This window comes from Pinus tabuliformis, chromosome 1_2 (assembly GCF_031772625.1).
Source record: "Pinus tabuliformis cultivar Carrire ecotype Pingquan chromosome 1_2, CPIR1, whole genome shotgun sequence".
NCBI lineage: Eukaryota > Viridiplantae > Streptophyta > Pinopsida > Pinales > Pinaceae > Pinus > Pinus tabuliformis.
In genome coordinates this window covers 1350935114-1350950669 of record NC_142298.1, presented here as the reverse complement: position 1 = coordinate 1350950669, position 15556 = coordinate 1350935114, and the positions used below count along the sequence as shown (strand labels likewise).

General features: G+C 36.4%; 1 protein-coding gene across 1 annotated transcript; it reads left to right on the top strand.

Annotated features, from left to right (window-relative positions):
* Positions 1-3635: 3635 nt before the first annotated feature.
* LOC149211239 (uncharacterized) lies at positions 3636-4738 on the top strand. The gene is made up of 4 exons (XM_089394590.1): positions 3636-3804; positions 3966-4051; positions 4192-4293; positions 4401-4738. Exons 1-4 carry the CDS (start codon positions 3756-3758, stop codon positions 4710-4712), a joined length of 549 nt encoding a protein of 182 aa, XP_089250716.1. The 5' UTR covers positions 3636-3755; the 3' UTR covers positions 4713-4738.
* Positions 4739-15556: the final 10818 nt, after the last annotated feature.

Here is a 15556-nt window from a genome sequence, read left to right as displayed (position 1 = left end):
GTGTCCATTTTCCCCTCCAAAAATGCATTCTCCCAAGACTGCTACCTGTGTGTCCAAAAAGGGGCAGTGAGGTCATTTTTTGCATGTTTTTTGACCTTTTGGGGACCCAAACCTTGATGAAATGCCTTGGCAGTGGCTGAGCAGATGTATTTCATCATGACAAATCCAAAAATGCAAACCTTTCTTGAATTGGACCTCCCCATCTTCAGGGTAGCGCGCGGCGCGCTACGCGTTGAGGGCAAAAACCTGTTTTTAATACAAAAATTTCAAAATTGACAAAAAATTCTCCAAATTTTTTGAGATTTGAGTTGGGGGTGTTTCATCAAGTACCATGCTCCTTCAAAGAAACTTCGACCCTTTTTCTCCGTTTTAGTGCCTTGCTCAATCGCCCTTTAAGGATCTTCAGTTTCGCTTTGCAAACATGCATGCGAGCCCAGTAATGGTTCTTCATATGGCGGAGCATAACTTTGTCTCTGTTTGCCTTGGCTAACAATTTCTCTAAATGAGTGTTCACCCGGATGAGCATAGACTCTCGCTCAATAGGTGTCAAATCATCGGGTCTCTTGCGGGCCAAGTTTCGATCTTCTCAGATTCGCCGCAACTCATAAAGAGTGTGTTCATCTTCTAGCTATTTGTTGCGCTGCTCCAAGTAGTTGATTGTCCAATTAGCCATTTCCAATTTATGTTGCAATAAGTGATTCTCAGCCTTTTGTTGTTGAATGACCTCCTTTAGCTCTAAGCTAGGAGAGCTGATATCAAGGTCAATAATATCTGTGTCCGGATCTCCTGAAGGTCCCTCATCAAACATGGATTGCTTGCCTCTGTCCTGTACCTGTGCCTGTACCTGTACTGCAGAAGGCGAGACCCTTTCCACCTGATGTGGAGATAATACTCGCTGTGCCGATGAAGAAGGCGAGACCCCTTCCACCCTAGGTGAAGATAATACTCGCCGTGCAGATGCAAATAAAGCCCTGTGGCCTCTCTGATATGTAACATATGAAGGAGCACTGACATGCTCGGGCTCAGGAATGTCAAACTGATGTGAAGGCCCTCCCTCATCATGGACAATCTTGGGAGGTGGTTGTGGCACCGTGAAAAAGTCGCGAGAAATGAAATCCTCCCAAGCAATACCCTGCTGTGCCAATTGATGCATCACTATGATCTTAATCAGCGCATAATGATAGATGCTCTTATGCTGCTGTGCTGGGCTCTTCCTTTGTACTATAGGCACCATCGTCTCTATGTTGCGACACATGAAAAATGGAATGTTCATCATTCGTACCCTTGTGAAATGCATCAACAAGCGGATATTGTACGAATATAGACGTGAAAATCTGCCCTCACAAGTGAAATACCGAATAATAAGTCTCATCAACGGTGCATATTCATCCCTTAGGAATATGAAAGGAAAAACAACAGTTAAGTGCCTCATACACCCGGGTTTGATATATGGCTCATAGTGAAATCTGTCTAACTGCTGGCGCTTATTCCACTCCTCCCCTACATTTGGTATCCCGATGGCCTGAGCAATAATCTCAGGTGACAAGGTGAAATCCACTCCAGCAAGGTTTACATGACCATTATGCAAATGTAGGACAAATAAGCGAACTAGTTCTTGGTGATGTTGGATTTGTGAGATCCGCTCACAATATTCAAAACATGATTGGTACTGAAAACAGTTCATTGCAAGTGCACAAGCTTGCAAATGAGCCAAAGAAGTGGGCTCTTCCCTGACATGCCGACCACCTTTGCCACCCTTGTGATACCTCCTTTGCACCTCTATTTCTGGTGTTGAATCACTGTAATTTGCTTGAGTTAAGAAAGGATTTGAATGCTTGCTGGGAAGTTTCTGGGTGAAAAACCCAACGCGTAGCGCGCCTCTCGTGCGTAGCGCACGAACAAATTAACACAGGAAAAATCGTGCTGATGTGTAGCGCGCTCTAGGTGCGTAGCGCGCCCCTGGAACTGCCCGATTTGCTCAATAACTTGTAAAATTGCCTTAGCAGGGATGCACTTTGCTCTTGAGAGGTGAATGGGTTGTTTATGAAGAGGAATGTCTTTATATAGGCTCCCCTTTAATTTTTACTTGACCAAAACCCATTTTGTAATGTTTGGGTGTTGACACTTTTTCAAATTAATAGGCTCTGACTTCTGGTTTCCCTTTTTAAGAAAAATTGGTTGAAATAATGATTTCTTCTGATAATTTTTGCAGGGATGGCTCTGATATGCTTTGGCAAAGGAGACCAAGGCTGCGTTGCAACATTTGGAGAACTTGAAATTTTGACAATTTTGTACAAAAACGAGATGGTGACCTGTGTTTTTCAAAAACAGAGTTTTGAAAACAAAGTCCAAATTTAGCTGTACAATGATGAGAATTATTGAAATGATGATCTATGAAGGACATCCCTCTGGCCTGCTGGTCTTTTAAGACTTCTCAAGACAAAATTGACTCAACCCTAGACCTAAAACCTCGAAATTTAAAACATGATGATGAATGACCTTTGAAGACTTTATTTACTTAAACAGACCTGAACCAGCAGTGCCAAACACGAGGGGAATAAATGACACAAAACTATTCCATCAGAGTTATGGCATGCCTAACGAAATGCAGCTGATCAAACTAATGGGACACCTAATCATGAAATGCAAAGAGCTTTGATCTCTAATGGAGGGATACTAGACCGACTCTAACAACCCCAATTTTAAGTTTTCATCGCATTATAAATGCTAAAATATAATCATTTTAAATATAAAAAATATCACAAACATATAACATTATACCAAAATAACTATGAAACTACATGTTAAAGATTATTGGAGAAAATATATAAAATGAAAAAAAAAATCACCCAAGGTTTTCAATATTATCCTTCTTACAGGCCAATATAAAAAATCAATCAAATGGTACTCATGTGAATTGAAAAACGGAAAGTGTGTAAACAAAAAGACTTCAATTCTCTTATTAATAACAATGGGGGATGTTGATAACACATGAATTCAAATTCACAAAAACAAGGTGTCTGAAACTTTTAGTAAGTAACATATAAAAACGTACAAACATCAATATGATGGTAAGGGTTGTTTATTTAATATAAAGTATGTGATAGATTTAATACGATGAAAAGATATACCAAATAAATAAAAACCAGATTATTTATCTAAATATGTAATATGTAATATTAATGTTGTCAAAAATTATACCAAATAGATAAGATCCCAGTAAAATAAAAACTAACTATTTTAATCTTTAATAGAAATATTGTATAATAAATCTATGAGAATCGTCCAACTAAATAGTGAAAGTAACTCTAGTGATGTGTGAGATCATTTTATATTATGATAAATCACGACTAGTTTTATCTTTTCCTTTGAATTTTGAGCTAAGAAAGGTTCTATTTTATTCGTTCATTGACAAACATGTCAATTCAATCGGATAGTGCCATGGTGGTACCCGTGAAGACGGGCAACTTTTGTCCAATCTATTGTTATTATCGTCACAACCCATGTGCGGTGTCATGGCTATCTTTCATGTTAGGTTTGGTTTCCCTAACCTAACCTATTGAAACATTAGTTGACTCCTCGTGAGATCTATAAATTCATTGGATGTAACGAGATTGTACCATACTGGCCTTGCCAAAGCGAGTTTAAGGAGAGAAATGGAAGACAAAATCTGTTGTTGCATCCTATCCTGTGCGGGGGAGAGGAAGTATGGTAAGCCGTAACTCTGCAGTTTTGGAAAGGAGTCGATAAGAACGATGGCAAATAAAATACGACGTTTCCTCTGTCCGCCCCCTCCAGTGGAAGGTTGGGATTGGTCTTTTATCTGCAAAATATATCAAACATTCGTATTTTTAGTAGAACATTATTGGTCATGATGCAGAAGGGTGCTCCTCTTTTACAACAGGAGGCCCATCACCTTCTAGTTTTGCAACTAATAATCAGAGTGATAATCGTGATTGGTGCAGGAGAAAACGAATTCAAAGATGTGGGCGGAAACGATACAGAGGTTGTTATAAATGAGATATCTCAACTTTTGGATCACATACGCCAGGTAAATACGCACCTTTCATATTCATCATATCCATCGGAATATAGCTGTGAATTGGCCATCGGAATATAACTGTGAATTCCATTATTATATTAATGTTAATGTTTCTAATTAACACACCCAACCACTATATATATATATAGGGAGAACCCGCGACTGTTCAGGATCGGCAGTGGCCTGATTGTTTATCAGAGCTCTTGACATTCCTGTTAACCGGGCAAAATAACGATAATAGTCCTGGCTTGGTACGTGTTACCGTTAACCTTCATTGTGAAATTTCATATCTGCAACTAATATAATGTAGGCCGGCTTTAATTTATACTAAATCTAATTTCTTTTCCTTTATGTTTAGCAAACCTTTAACGAAGCATTGAACGTCGCTCAAAAAATCCTGGAAAAAATAGGAAACGCAAGCTTGGTTACTGCAGGATTTCATGTAATTTCATATGGTTTGAAGAAAGTCCAAGATATTTATAAACACAAGCAAGAGTGTCTGAGTATTCTGGAGGAAATGAATTTTTTAAATAAAGTTGTTAAGCAGTGTACAGAAAGGGAAACTTTGAAAGAAGGAATGCAGGCAGAGATCAAAGCTGCAACAGAATTAATAATGGAGGGTACATTGATGTGTCTTACCCAGCTTAAGTCCTCTCCTTTTTCCAGGTAAGTATTCAACATTTGATGTTAATCTTATTTAACGGTGTAGTTATTTAATGGTGCATATAAAGTCATTTTATTGTTTGTTTTTGGAACGCGTATTTCTTATTGGCATAAGATCACTAAAAGGTTGTCATAGGAGAGAAATTATTCAACTAGTTAATTTATAATGGTTGTGTGTTTGAAATATTCTCTTAATTAAATATTATCGTGATTAGTATATTATATTACTTAAAGCAGAAAATTTGATATATATGTAAAATTATTTGATATTAATAAATTATTTAACATAGTTTTGATCTATGTATGATTTATATGGGAATAATATCGGATCTGATTTAAGCTTAACTGCCTCGTGAGAGTGTCCAATAATCTGAGAGCAGTGTGTGATTACGTATCCTCGCAGAAGTAAAGGAGAGGATAGCCTGATAGATAGGATACCCGTCTACATGTTATATTGTTATTGAGAGTGATGTTTTCTGAACTGTGACGTTGGCTGTAGAGTTTACAAGTGCATTAGCACTCTATCATGTGTTGAGAAATAAATTTGTTGTTTAGAAATTCCATAGTACCTTGTGAAGACATAATTTGGTTAAAAAACGAAGTAGTGAGAGAAGATTTATGTGCTGTGGGAGCATAGATCCATCTCCGTAATATTACCATAGATGGAGTGTTTGTGATTGATCATCGGTTTTCGTTTGTTATTTAATTGAAGTTTAAGATAATGGCTATGATTTATTAACGTAGTAATTTCCTCTGTTAATTAGAGTGATAAGTAAGTTGTATAAGTGTATTATCAGAGTTTACATGCAATTAAATATTGACTTTAGTTAACAATTTGTTTTCTTAATCTCAACTGTGACAATGTTTAAGTGTACTCTTTTTTTTTATTAAAAAAAAAAAAAAAAACATTTTTTTAGAATGGCTTGGTGAAGATATTTCTAGTTGATTTCTAGATCCACAAAAGTGAAGTGATATTTCACCATTGTTAACAAGAGGATGAAGTGAGAGTGACTCAACTTGATTTTTTTTCTTGTGGAATACATGTTTCTTTGAAATTACAATTGCAGAAATGTTGTCACAAAAGATAGTAGTTGGACCATTTTCAACATAAGCAATATTTCAAAAGTACTCTTAGCCATATTGCATGGCATGATGTTGTAGTATGGGCTATATATTTTGTGGAAGATATTGAGAGAATCAGTTGTTTCTTAGATGACTATGAAATCAAACTTGTGCTAAGTGAAAATTGTTGAAAATGCAACAAGAAAATCCTAATTTAATTATGTTATTGAATTAAATTGTAATTCCACATCTCATGATTACTTGTAAGTTAATTTGACTTAGTTGACTCAATTAATTCTAGTTAAGTCTAACTAGAGTCATGTAGAGTATCTCATACTTTTTAAGAGCCCTAGTTGAGTATAATTTGAGTTGTAAATATTTAATTCAGTTTATCTGAGTTAAATTCAGTTAAACTAGTTCCAATTCGAGGAATTAGTGGGAGATCCAATGGTGGGGTGTAACCTAAAGTAGTGGGGTGTAACCAACATTGATCAACTATAAACTAAATATTCACTCATAATTAAATCATGCATGTCACATCAGAGAACCCAGTTGAGATTGGAGTTGAGGGAATTAGTGGGAGATCCAGTAGTGGGGTGTAACTAACATTGATCAACAAGTAAACTGAAGATTCACTCATAATTAACTCATGCATAATCATCTGAATTGTACAGGTGATGCATGCAATCAAAGGAAGGCCTATGAGGATTACAAAATTCATATTTGTGGAATTTCCCAATTAAATTTGTGCCAATTCCCAAGAAACTGTGTGCAAGGAAATAGGAGCTTGGCAAACAACAAAATTGGCTAAGTATTGGCTTGAGCTGGCTTGTAAAGTAATGAGATAGATTGAGATAGTGCAGAGGTTGCTCAGGCTTGAGCAAAGTATTGAATCTACGAGGAATTTCTACATGGTATCAGAGCTGAAATCACTATAGAAGAGCAAAATACGAGTTTGTCTTTTGCAGGAGAAATCGAATTTGCAGTATCACACTTCAGAGACACCAGGATGTCGTTCTATGGATTGAGACTCAAATATGCTCTTGAGGTTAGTTCAAACTATATTGCTCGGAAGGATAGGATGGAGAAGGTGTTGGAAGACAACAAGCTTAAGGAATTCATAGACAAAGATATTCCTAAGCCAAATAATGCTGAGGATCTAGGAGAGTCAAGAAAGTGTGTGGCAAAGGTGAGAAGAATTATCCTATAAGGAGTTTGAGATCATATTGTCTCGAACCTTCATGGTAAGGAAAATCCATTTGCAATGTGGAAGGCATTGGTAGGCCTATTTCAAAACTACAGTGGCCAGAGGAAGTTGACACTAAAGGACAAGCTCGTACAAATCAAGATAGAGAAGGGCAACATAATACTGAAATACTTGACCAAGTTCACCCAATGTCGAGATGAGCTTGGAAGTGTCAGTGTTATAGTTATTGAAGACGATATAGTGAGGCTAGCACTTATAGGCCATCCCAAGAGCTGGAACAACTACAAGGATTCAATTAATGGGAGGGAGAAGCTACTAGAGTGGGAGCGATTATGGTCTGACTTGGTATAAGAAGAGATTTGGAGAACAACAGAGATGGATCCTCATCCAAGAATGATAATGAGGAGAATTGTTCCTTAGCTCGAAAGGCAAAGAAGGGGAAGGGGAAGTCATCCCATTCCAAATCTTATTCCAATCAAGGTGACAAGAAGAAGGACATGTTGAAGATTAAATTTTTTCACTGTCACGAGCTCAGACACTATGCCACAAAGTGTATGCACAAGAAGGCTGGTAAGAATCCCTGAGGAGGGATAGTAGGTAAAGCTCTTGCTTCACAATTCGAACTGGATTTCACCCTCGTCGCTTGTATGGTGACACTAGTGATGGGTAGTGGGTGGTACCTGGATAGTCGAGCCTCATTCCATATGACCGACAATAAAGAGTTCTTCAGTGACTTGGAGGAGAAGGACCTCTAGATGCACATCGAGATGGGAGATGATGGGAGGTATAGCGCGACCAACATCGGTATTGTTACCTTTAAGAGGGAGTCTAGTTCTCCTCTCACATTAATAGATGTTATGTATGTTCTAGGTTTGAAGAAGAATTTGGTTTCAGTTGCCATGTTGGAGGAAAGTGGCTACGATGTGATATTTAGCAAGGGAAAGGATTTCCTTCATCACATAGCCTCAGGACAGCTGAAGCGAATTGCGTTTCGGGTGAAGAACCTCTACAAATTGGATGTAGAAGATTGTGCTGCTTTGAGAATAAAAGCAAAGAAGGTGCAGAGCTGAGACATCGGTGAGTTATGGCATAGAGGATTGGGTACACTAGAGAAAAGGGACACGTGAAAATGGTGTACATTTTGGAAGTACACCAAAACTTCTTTTCATGATAAAGGCATTCTAGTGCAAGTGATCCTTGATAGGGTTCACTCAGATGTGGGTGGAATGCTCTCGATAGCATCCATGACCAAGCACATGTATTATGTAATATTTGTTGATGATTTTTCTCATAAGTGCTGGATTTTCTTCATGTAGAAGAAAAATCAGAAATTCGTTAAATTTTGTGAATTTAAAGCACTTGTTGAGAAAGATACTGGCAGGAAAGTTAGAGCTGTAAGAAGCAATAATGATGGAGAATATGTGTCAAATGAATTCAATAACTTCTTTTCATCAGAAGACATTCGACGAGAGTTAATAACACCTCATAACTCATAGCAGAAAGGGGTGGCTGAAAAGAAAATTAGAAGTATTATGGGAGTTACATGGGTGATATTACATGATCAGGGCCTACTGTTGCACTTGTGCACTGAAGCATGCAACACAATTGTTTATTTTCATGACAAAAGGCCTCATTGAATTCTCGAGATGAGTACACTAGACGAATATTTTTTAGGTAAGAAACCAAATGTGGCACACTTCAAGATCTTTGGTTCATTAGTCTAATATCATGTTACCAAGGATGCATGAAAAAAACTAGAACCAACAACTGCGTTGGGAATATTTGTGGGGTACATTGATACACCTCATAACTATTGGGTGTACCTGCCATCCAATAGGATGACAATGGTTCATAGAGATGTGAAGTTTGATGAAGAGAAGGCCATGAGATGTTCCATTGAGAGGAAGCTTAAGTTATATGCAAATGAGGATCTTTTAGCTCCAATGGAGGAACCTTAGGATGATGTGGAGCAGCCACATGCAACGGAGCAGAGAGTAGAAGTATCCACTCATGCAGAGATGTCTAAAGATGGAAGTAAATGCACTAGGAAGGATGGAAAATTGATGCATGATGATAGAGAGAATGTGGGAGTTCCCACATCACAACGCAGGTAGAGAAAATCATTAGATAGGTACACTGGCTACATGGCTCTAATGAGAGAGAGTGTAGAGGTTGAGCCATCCTCATTTGAGGAATTAGTGCAGCAACCAATATGGGTTGATGCCATGGTTGAGGAGTATGAATCCATTATGAGAAACAATGTTTGGGAATTGGTCCCAAGACCAGTAGACAAATCAGTGGTGATTTCCAGATGGCATTACAAGGTAAAACAAACAACAGATGGGAGTGTGGAGAAACACAAGGCCAGATTTGTGGCCAAAGGCTTCTCTAAGGTGGAGGGAATTGATTACAATGATACATTTGCTCTAGTAGCAAGGTACTCTTCAATTAGATCTATTCTAGCACTATTAGTGCATATGGGATGGAAGGTACATCAGATGGATGTGAAAACAACATTCCTCAATGACATGATTGAGAAAGAGGTGTATATTGAGCATCCAAAAGGATTTGAGACGTGAAATATAGAGTCGAATGTGTGCAGACTCAAGAAAGCATTGTATGGTTTAAAACAAGCAACCTGTGCTTGGTACACCAGGATTTACAGCTATTTCAGTGGGTTGTGCTTCACTGAAAGTGAAGTAGATGTGAACCTTTACCATATGGTGGTTGAAGGTAAATTGTTGATTATAGTATTATATGTTGATGATTTGATTCAAACAAGTGATGAGAAACTGATAAAATCTTGCAAAGAGGATCTCGCAAAAGAATTCAAGATGAAGGACCTAGAGCTCATTCATTAATTTCTTGGTATGGAAGTATGGAAAGGAGATGGGGAGTGTTTTGTCTCTCAAGGAAAGTATGCCAACGCGATACTAAAGAAGTTCCACACATAGAGAAACAAACGCATAGAGACTCCTCTAGTAGGTAATTGGAGGAAGGAAGATGCTACTTCAGGTGAGGTAGTGAAGGCTACTATTTATAGACAACTTGTGGGTTCACTTATGTATTCTGTGAACACATGACCAGACATATGTTTTGCAGTGAACTAGCTTAGTCAATCCATGGTTAATGTTGGGTATGCGTTATATTCTTTCCATTACTATCCTCACACGTGAAGCTATTTACCCATGTGCCATATGTTCTACTTCAAAATATAAAGCAACACCAACAGACAAAAGTAATATAATAGAAGCTACCTTGGCAACAAGAGAAAAAATATCACCAAAATAAATTTTTGGCACCTGGGAATAACCTTTTGCTACCAACCAAGCTTTGTATTTCTCCACCTTGCCTTCTACATTCATCTTCTTCTTAAACACCCATTTTCTTCCAATGGGTTTCCTTCCAGAGGGAAGATCCTCTAGATCCCAAGCCTCATTTTTGTCCAAAGATTCCATTTCATCAACCATGGCCTCTTTCAAGAATTTACTATCATTTGAATCGACTACCTCCCTGATAGTTCTGGGATCATCATCAGTAATATATAAAGCAAAATTTGAATAGAAAGCATTTGGACTATTCATTTCTGGCTTCCTTCTTTCTTGAATTGATCTTCTCATGGTTGGATTTTGTGGACCTTCGTCTTTTGATTCTTATTCTACGGCAAAGTTTGATTCTTCCTCCTTTAGCTCAAACTCTATTTTCTCAAGTTCCTTTTGTTAATGTATTTACCCATGTGCTATTTATGAAGCTATTTACCCGTGTGATTTTGAAGTAAAACAGATTGAATCAAAGTGTTTCCACACACGTGTTCTTTCCAATAAAATCACTTCAAATCAAAATAAGACCAGGACTTGAATTGATACTTTAACATATGAATTCAAAATCATAAACTCCAGTTGCGGAAAATTAATTTTAAGTCTACTTACAGAAAAGAAATTCTAATTCTAGAAAGAAATTATAGTTCTACTTGCAAGAAAGAAATTCTATTTCTACTTGTAGGAAAGAAGTTCTAGTTCTACTTGCAGAACGGAAATTCTAAGTCTACTTGTAGAAAAGAAGAAATCGAAACTAGAATTCTTCAAAAAAATATAAAATTGATTTGTAACTTCAAAGGATTACTAGTGCATGTAGTGGTACTTCAAAACTTCTCCATTTTTCATTCATGGAAATGCTTATGAAAATTAACTGAACTATGGAATGAAAGTGTTGAGTGAAATGAACTATTGAAATCAAATATTTTTGTATTTTTATGAGTGCTTTGTTTTTTGCAAACACTACAATTAGACTAGGAATTGATCAACAAAATGCATCAACAAACTACGATGGAAGAAAACTATTTATCAAACAAATTGTAATAAGAATAATCAAAATCTAATCTACTCTTACAACTCTCCAAGGGGGCCTCTTGTCGAGAGAAAGTTCATAATCAGATATTAAATCACTTAGCCACATTTCCTCAGAAATAGAGTATTTATATTAATCGCAAAAGTTTTCAACACAAATAGATTGCAACAATTAACAATGATAAATACTATCTGTAGCTTTGCCTCGGGTCTTTTTATAAATCTTTATAGAATAATGGTTTCAAGAGTCCTAAGTTGAGAGGTAACTTGACTAATATATCATCTAAGAATTAAAATCAAGATGAAAGTAATTCTTCTCATGATTTTCTACTAAAATATTAGATCATGAGGGATTTGATCGAGCACATTAGTTTCAAAGGTTTCTCAATCATTTCCACGCTGGCTAGATCCCACCATGAACTACCTTCAAATTTTCCTTACCATTGGAGTGTCATAACTAGAGCTGACTTCTGGTTTGACTTCCAAATCTCTTAAACCATGCAATTTTCTATATCAAAAAGACAAGTGGCTATCCATATGTTGACCATTTTCCATCCGTTGGTACCTTTTATTCATCCTTTGGTGAAATAGAACCCATATAACCATGGAGATAGTTACATAATTCTTGGTTAGTTGCAGAATGAATGAAATTTGGTAGTTGTAGGAATATTTAGATTCAAATTCACAAAGAAACAACATATTATAAATGATGGATGACAAATACCCTTTTAGAGATTTGAGCATGTCTAGGAGGACCTTTTAGCTTGAAACAACAACAAAAATATTATGGAAAAGGGTGGAGCAGAAGGCAAAATGTTTATCCAAAAGAGGAAAATTTAAAACTTCAACTCTCTCCCACATAGAATGTTTTTCATGTCCTCATGCATAAAAATTTGAAAATATGTCTAGTCCTTCATTCAATGTACTATTTCTAAACCTTGAGCTAGGACATCCAAACTAGTGCTCCTCTTTCTTTTCCTGATACTAAATACTCCCTTGATTTCTTCATTAGAATCTTATTTGTAACCCTCTGACTTTGTTTCAGAGGAATCCATCGTTTTCTTTGTGTTTCTTGTTCTTTTTATACCAGTGGCACAAATGTAAAAGTATATTTTCATTCTAAGTCCTCAAGATTTCATTTTGTACCTTTATTGCCTCATGTTTTTGTTTGAGATGTTTGTTCAGTAAATCCAACTCATATATGTCTTTCTTCAAAACATTTTAAATTCTATATTATTCCTTAGGAATATTTTATGACACAAGAATTTCTTCATTAAAAATATCTTCTTGATTCTGAGAAGGAGAAATTACCTTTTGTTATGCTCTTTGTTCCAAATATTCCACATAATCAAAAATTTGTTGTTTTAATGGATCAATATATGGTGTCTTCCTTATGAGACTCAGAGTCTAAGGTGGTGTTCTATAATATTTGTCTTCAAGATCAACTACTTTTGGAGACTGTACACTCGATAGTATTAAAATTCGTCTGCTTCTTCCCAATTTTACCCCTGATTCCTCAGTGTTTTGGATGTTTTTCCTTTTGTTGGTTCTTCCCTATTTCTTATCCTCTAGTTTTCCATCTTTTTCTTTAGGTGGCTTGACACTTGAAATGGATTTATTTTTCCTAACATTTTAATTTCCATTTTTTTGTTTAATATTTTCCAAAAACTGAGAAAGAGGAGTGTCATCTTCAAGCAGGTCTTCTAATTCCTCTTATTCATTAAGAGACGAACCCTCTTTTTCACTTACATCCTCAATTTTAAGGTTCAGGAGCATTTTTCATTAGCTACTTTTGACTTTTATACTAGTTTCCTCCTCTTGGCCTTCTACAAAATGGTTACGGACTAGAAATCTCTACTAATTATCTCCTTTGGCTTATAACTGTGCTTTTATGAATTTTAATGAGTCCATGATGATATTAAATTTTGTCAAGGGTTTTGGTTTCTTGTTGCACACTAGAGGATATCTTCTTAAGACTACAAAGTAGGAATTATGGAAAATTGATCTCATTTCCATCAATGAAATGCATCAAAAGTCAGACATGGTTCCAAACCTCACTTCACACGTTAAGAACTTCTAAATGGCTAGCAATAAATTCCTCCGTTTACTTTTCAATGTTGTTACTGGAATTCCCTTTTTGAAAATAGAAATGTCCATACCTCAGTTTCTAAGGAACGTTGTCCATTATTTCTCCTTTATTTTCCTATTTTTTAGCCAACTTTCTCTCTTTCTAGGAAATTTTGTAGCTTTTTCCACTATTGATTATGTAAGTATAAGTTTGATGTCACTAACTTCTACCTCTACCTCATCAATATCTCGTGAAAAATATTTGGTAACCTTTGTCTCATGCCTATCTAACTTCTCAAAGAACTTGAGCTAGACCACCTTCTGCCACATTTCTCTTACTCAAGGATATTCCTAAAGAAATTTGACTCCATTGGGCTATGATTGAATAATGGCACCCATGGTGGGGAGCAGTCTTCGTCTTGTATTGTCTCTTTTCAACAAAGGTCATTGAGGATAATAGGAATAATGGTTGACAGAGCTAGATGGTGAAGGGTATGAAACAGCCCTGGGTTGAGTGATGGTGAAATAAGGTGCTCACACGGTATTCAATTCATAATAGGACTAACTTATTTCACATGATTGTCACAATTTTAAGATCTGATTTCATAGGATCATTTAAATTTAGGCAATTTTGAAGATATTTGATGTGACAGGTTGGGATATTATGATAGAATAGGGTTATAATGGTTATGATGTAGAAGTATAATATAAGGGAGTGCTACGAGGTCTTTTAATTTCTCAAGAATATGATCATCCCATGAATTTAAAATCTTAATGTTCCTTAAATGAATAATAATTCTATAAAAATTTCTGTTTTCCCACCCCGGTTTTCAGTTTCTCCTTATTTCTCCCATGTAGTTAAATGCCATTCCCATAACCATACATTTAACAGACTGAAAAAAATAAATATTGCTGAAAACACAAATTCTGGAAATTTTTCAAAATGCTAGAAATTGCAGAATTAAAAATCAGCAATAAAAAAAAGCCATTAAAACACTGATATTTTTGGTCAACTTGACCCTGGAAAAATCCCCTACAACTCTTGGGGAAAACCAGTTTGAGAGCTCTTCTTTATTTCTGAAAATTGCCTTTTTACAGTGAGAATTATTCAGCAAAAAATCAGCAAGCAAATTTACAACTTATCTCCTTTCTCGTGCCTCACAATAATCTGGAAATTACAGCAAACAGGACAGCAATAAATGTTGTACGGCCTCCGTTTTGTGTGCAGAAAAATCAGCAAACTGCTCCTCGATTTTTGTGCAAAAATCTGCCTTTCACTATGTGCTGAATCAGCTGTACAAATCTGCTCAACTGCTGCCTTGGAATGTGTGCCAAGCTGCTGTCTCCTTCTCCTCCCTGCTCAGAAATCTCTCTTGCTCTCTTGCTCTCCTTCTCCCAATCTGCTCATGAAAGAATGAATGACCTTTTCCTCTTTTTCATCCTTTAATATAACTCCAAGTGACTTTTGGGTGATCCAAGTGATTTTTGGGTGATCTCTAAATCCAATGGCTGAAATAGATTTAGATCAATGGCTGAGATTAAATGCTCATTTAAATCTCACTTTCTATTTTTTAATTCACCCCACTTTAATAAAGACCCACTTAGTCATTTATTTCCAAAGTCACTTTTCCTTTCTAATTTTTCATTTACTTTATAAAAGTTACTTTAAAATTAGACTTAGTAACTTTATCACTTAAAGTCACTTTTAAATTAGATTTAACTTTATAAAATTATAAAGTCACTTTAGGAGAAAAATTAAATTCTTTTGGACACTTTTCCCTAGGCCAAAGATCAAAGCCTAAGGGAACCACCTGTCCTCCGGTACCAAATTTCAACACTCCCTCTTACCGAGGAAGGTGTTCCTCACCACACCCATCTTGTCTCTGAAGTAGACATGCTTGCCCCGTGGTAAGGCTTTGGTAAGAATATCTACAACCTGCTCATCAGTGGAAATATACTCAAGCTTCACAGCTCCCTTCTGAACATAGTATCTGATGAAATGATATATGATCCCGATATGCTTTGACCAGTCATGAAATACTGGATTATCCGTGAGTTTAATGCAACTCTGATTATCACAGTAAATCACTGAAGGTCTCAACGGCTGACCAAATAAGCCAAACAACATCTTCCGAAGCCAGATGGCCTCACAACTAGCTAGACTGGCTG

Excerpts from the sequence above, each read along its gene's own strand:
- LOC149211239 (XM_089394590.1), top strand. The coding sequence starts at position 3,756 with ATGGCAAATAAAATACGACGTTTCCTCTGTCCGCCCCCTCCAGTGGAA. Across the intron at positions 3,805-3,965 it reads TCCGCCCCCTCCAGTGGAAG|GAGAAAACGAATTCAAAGAT; the intron begins GTTGGGATTGGT and ends TGATTGGTGCAG. Across the intron at positions 4,294-4,400 it reads ACGATAATAGTCCTGGCTTG|CAAACCTTTAACGAAGCATT; the intron begins GTACGTGTTACC and ends CTTTATGTTTAG.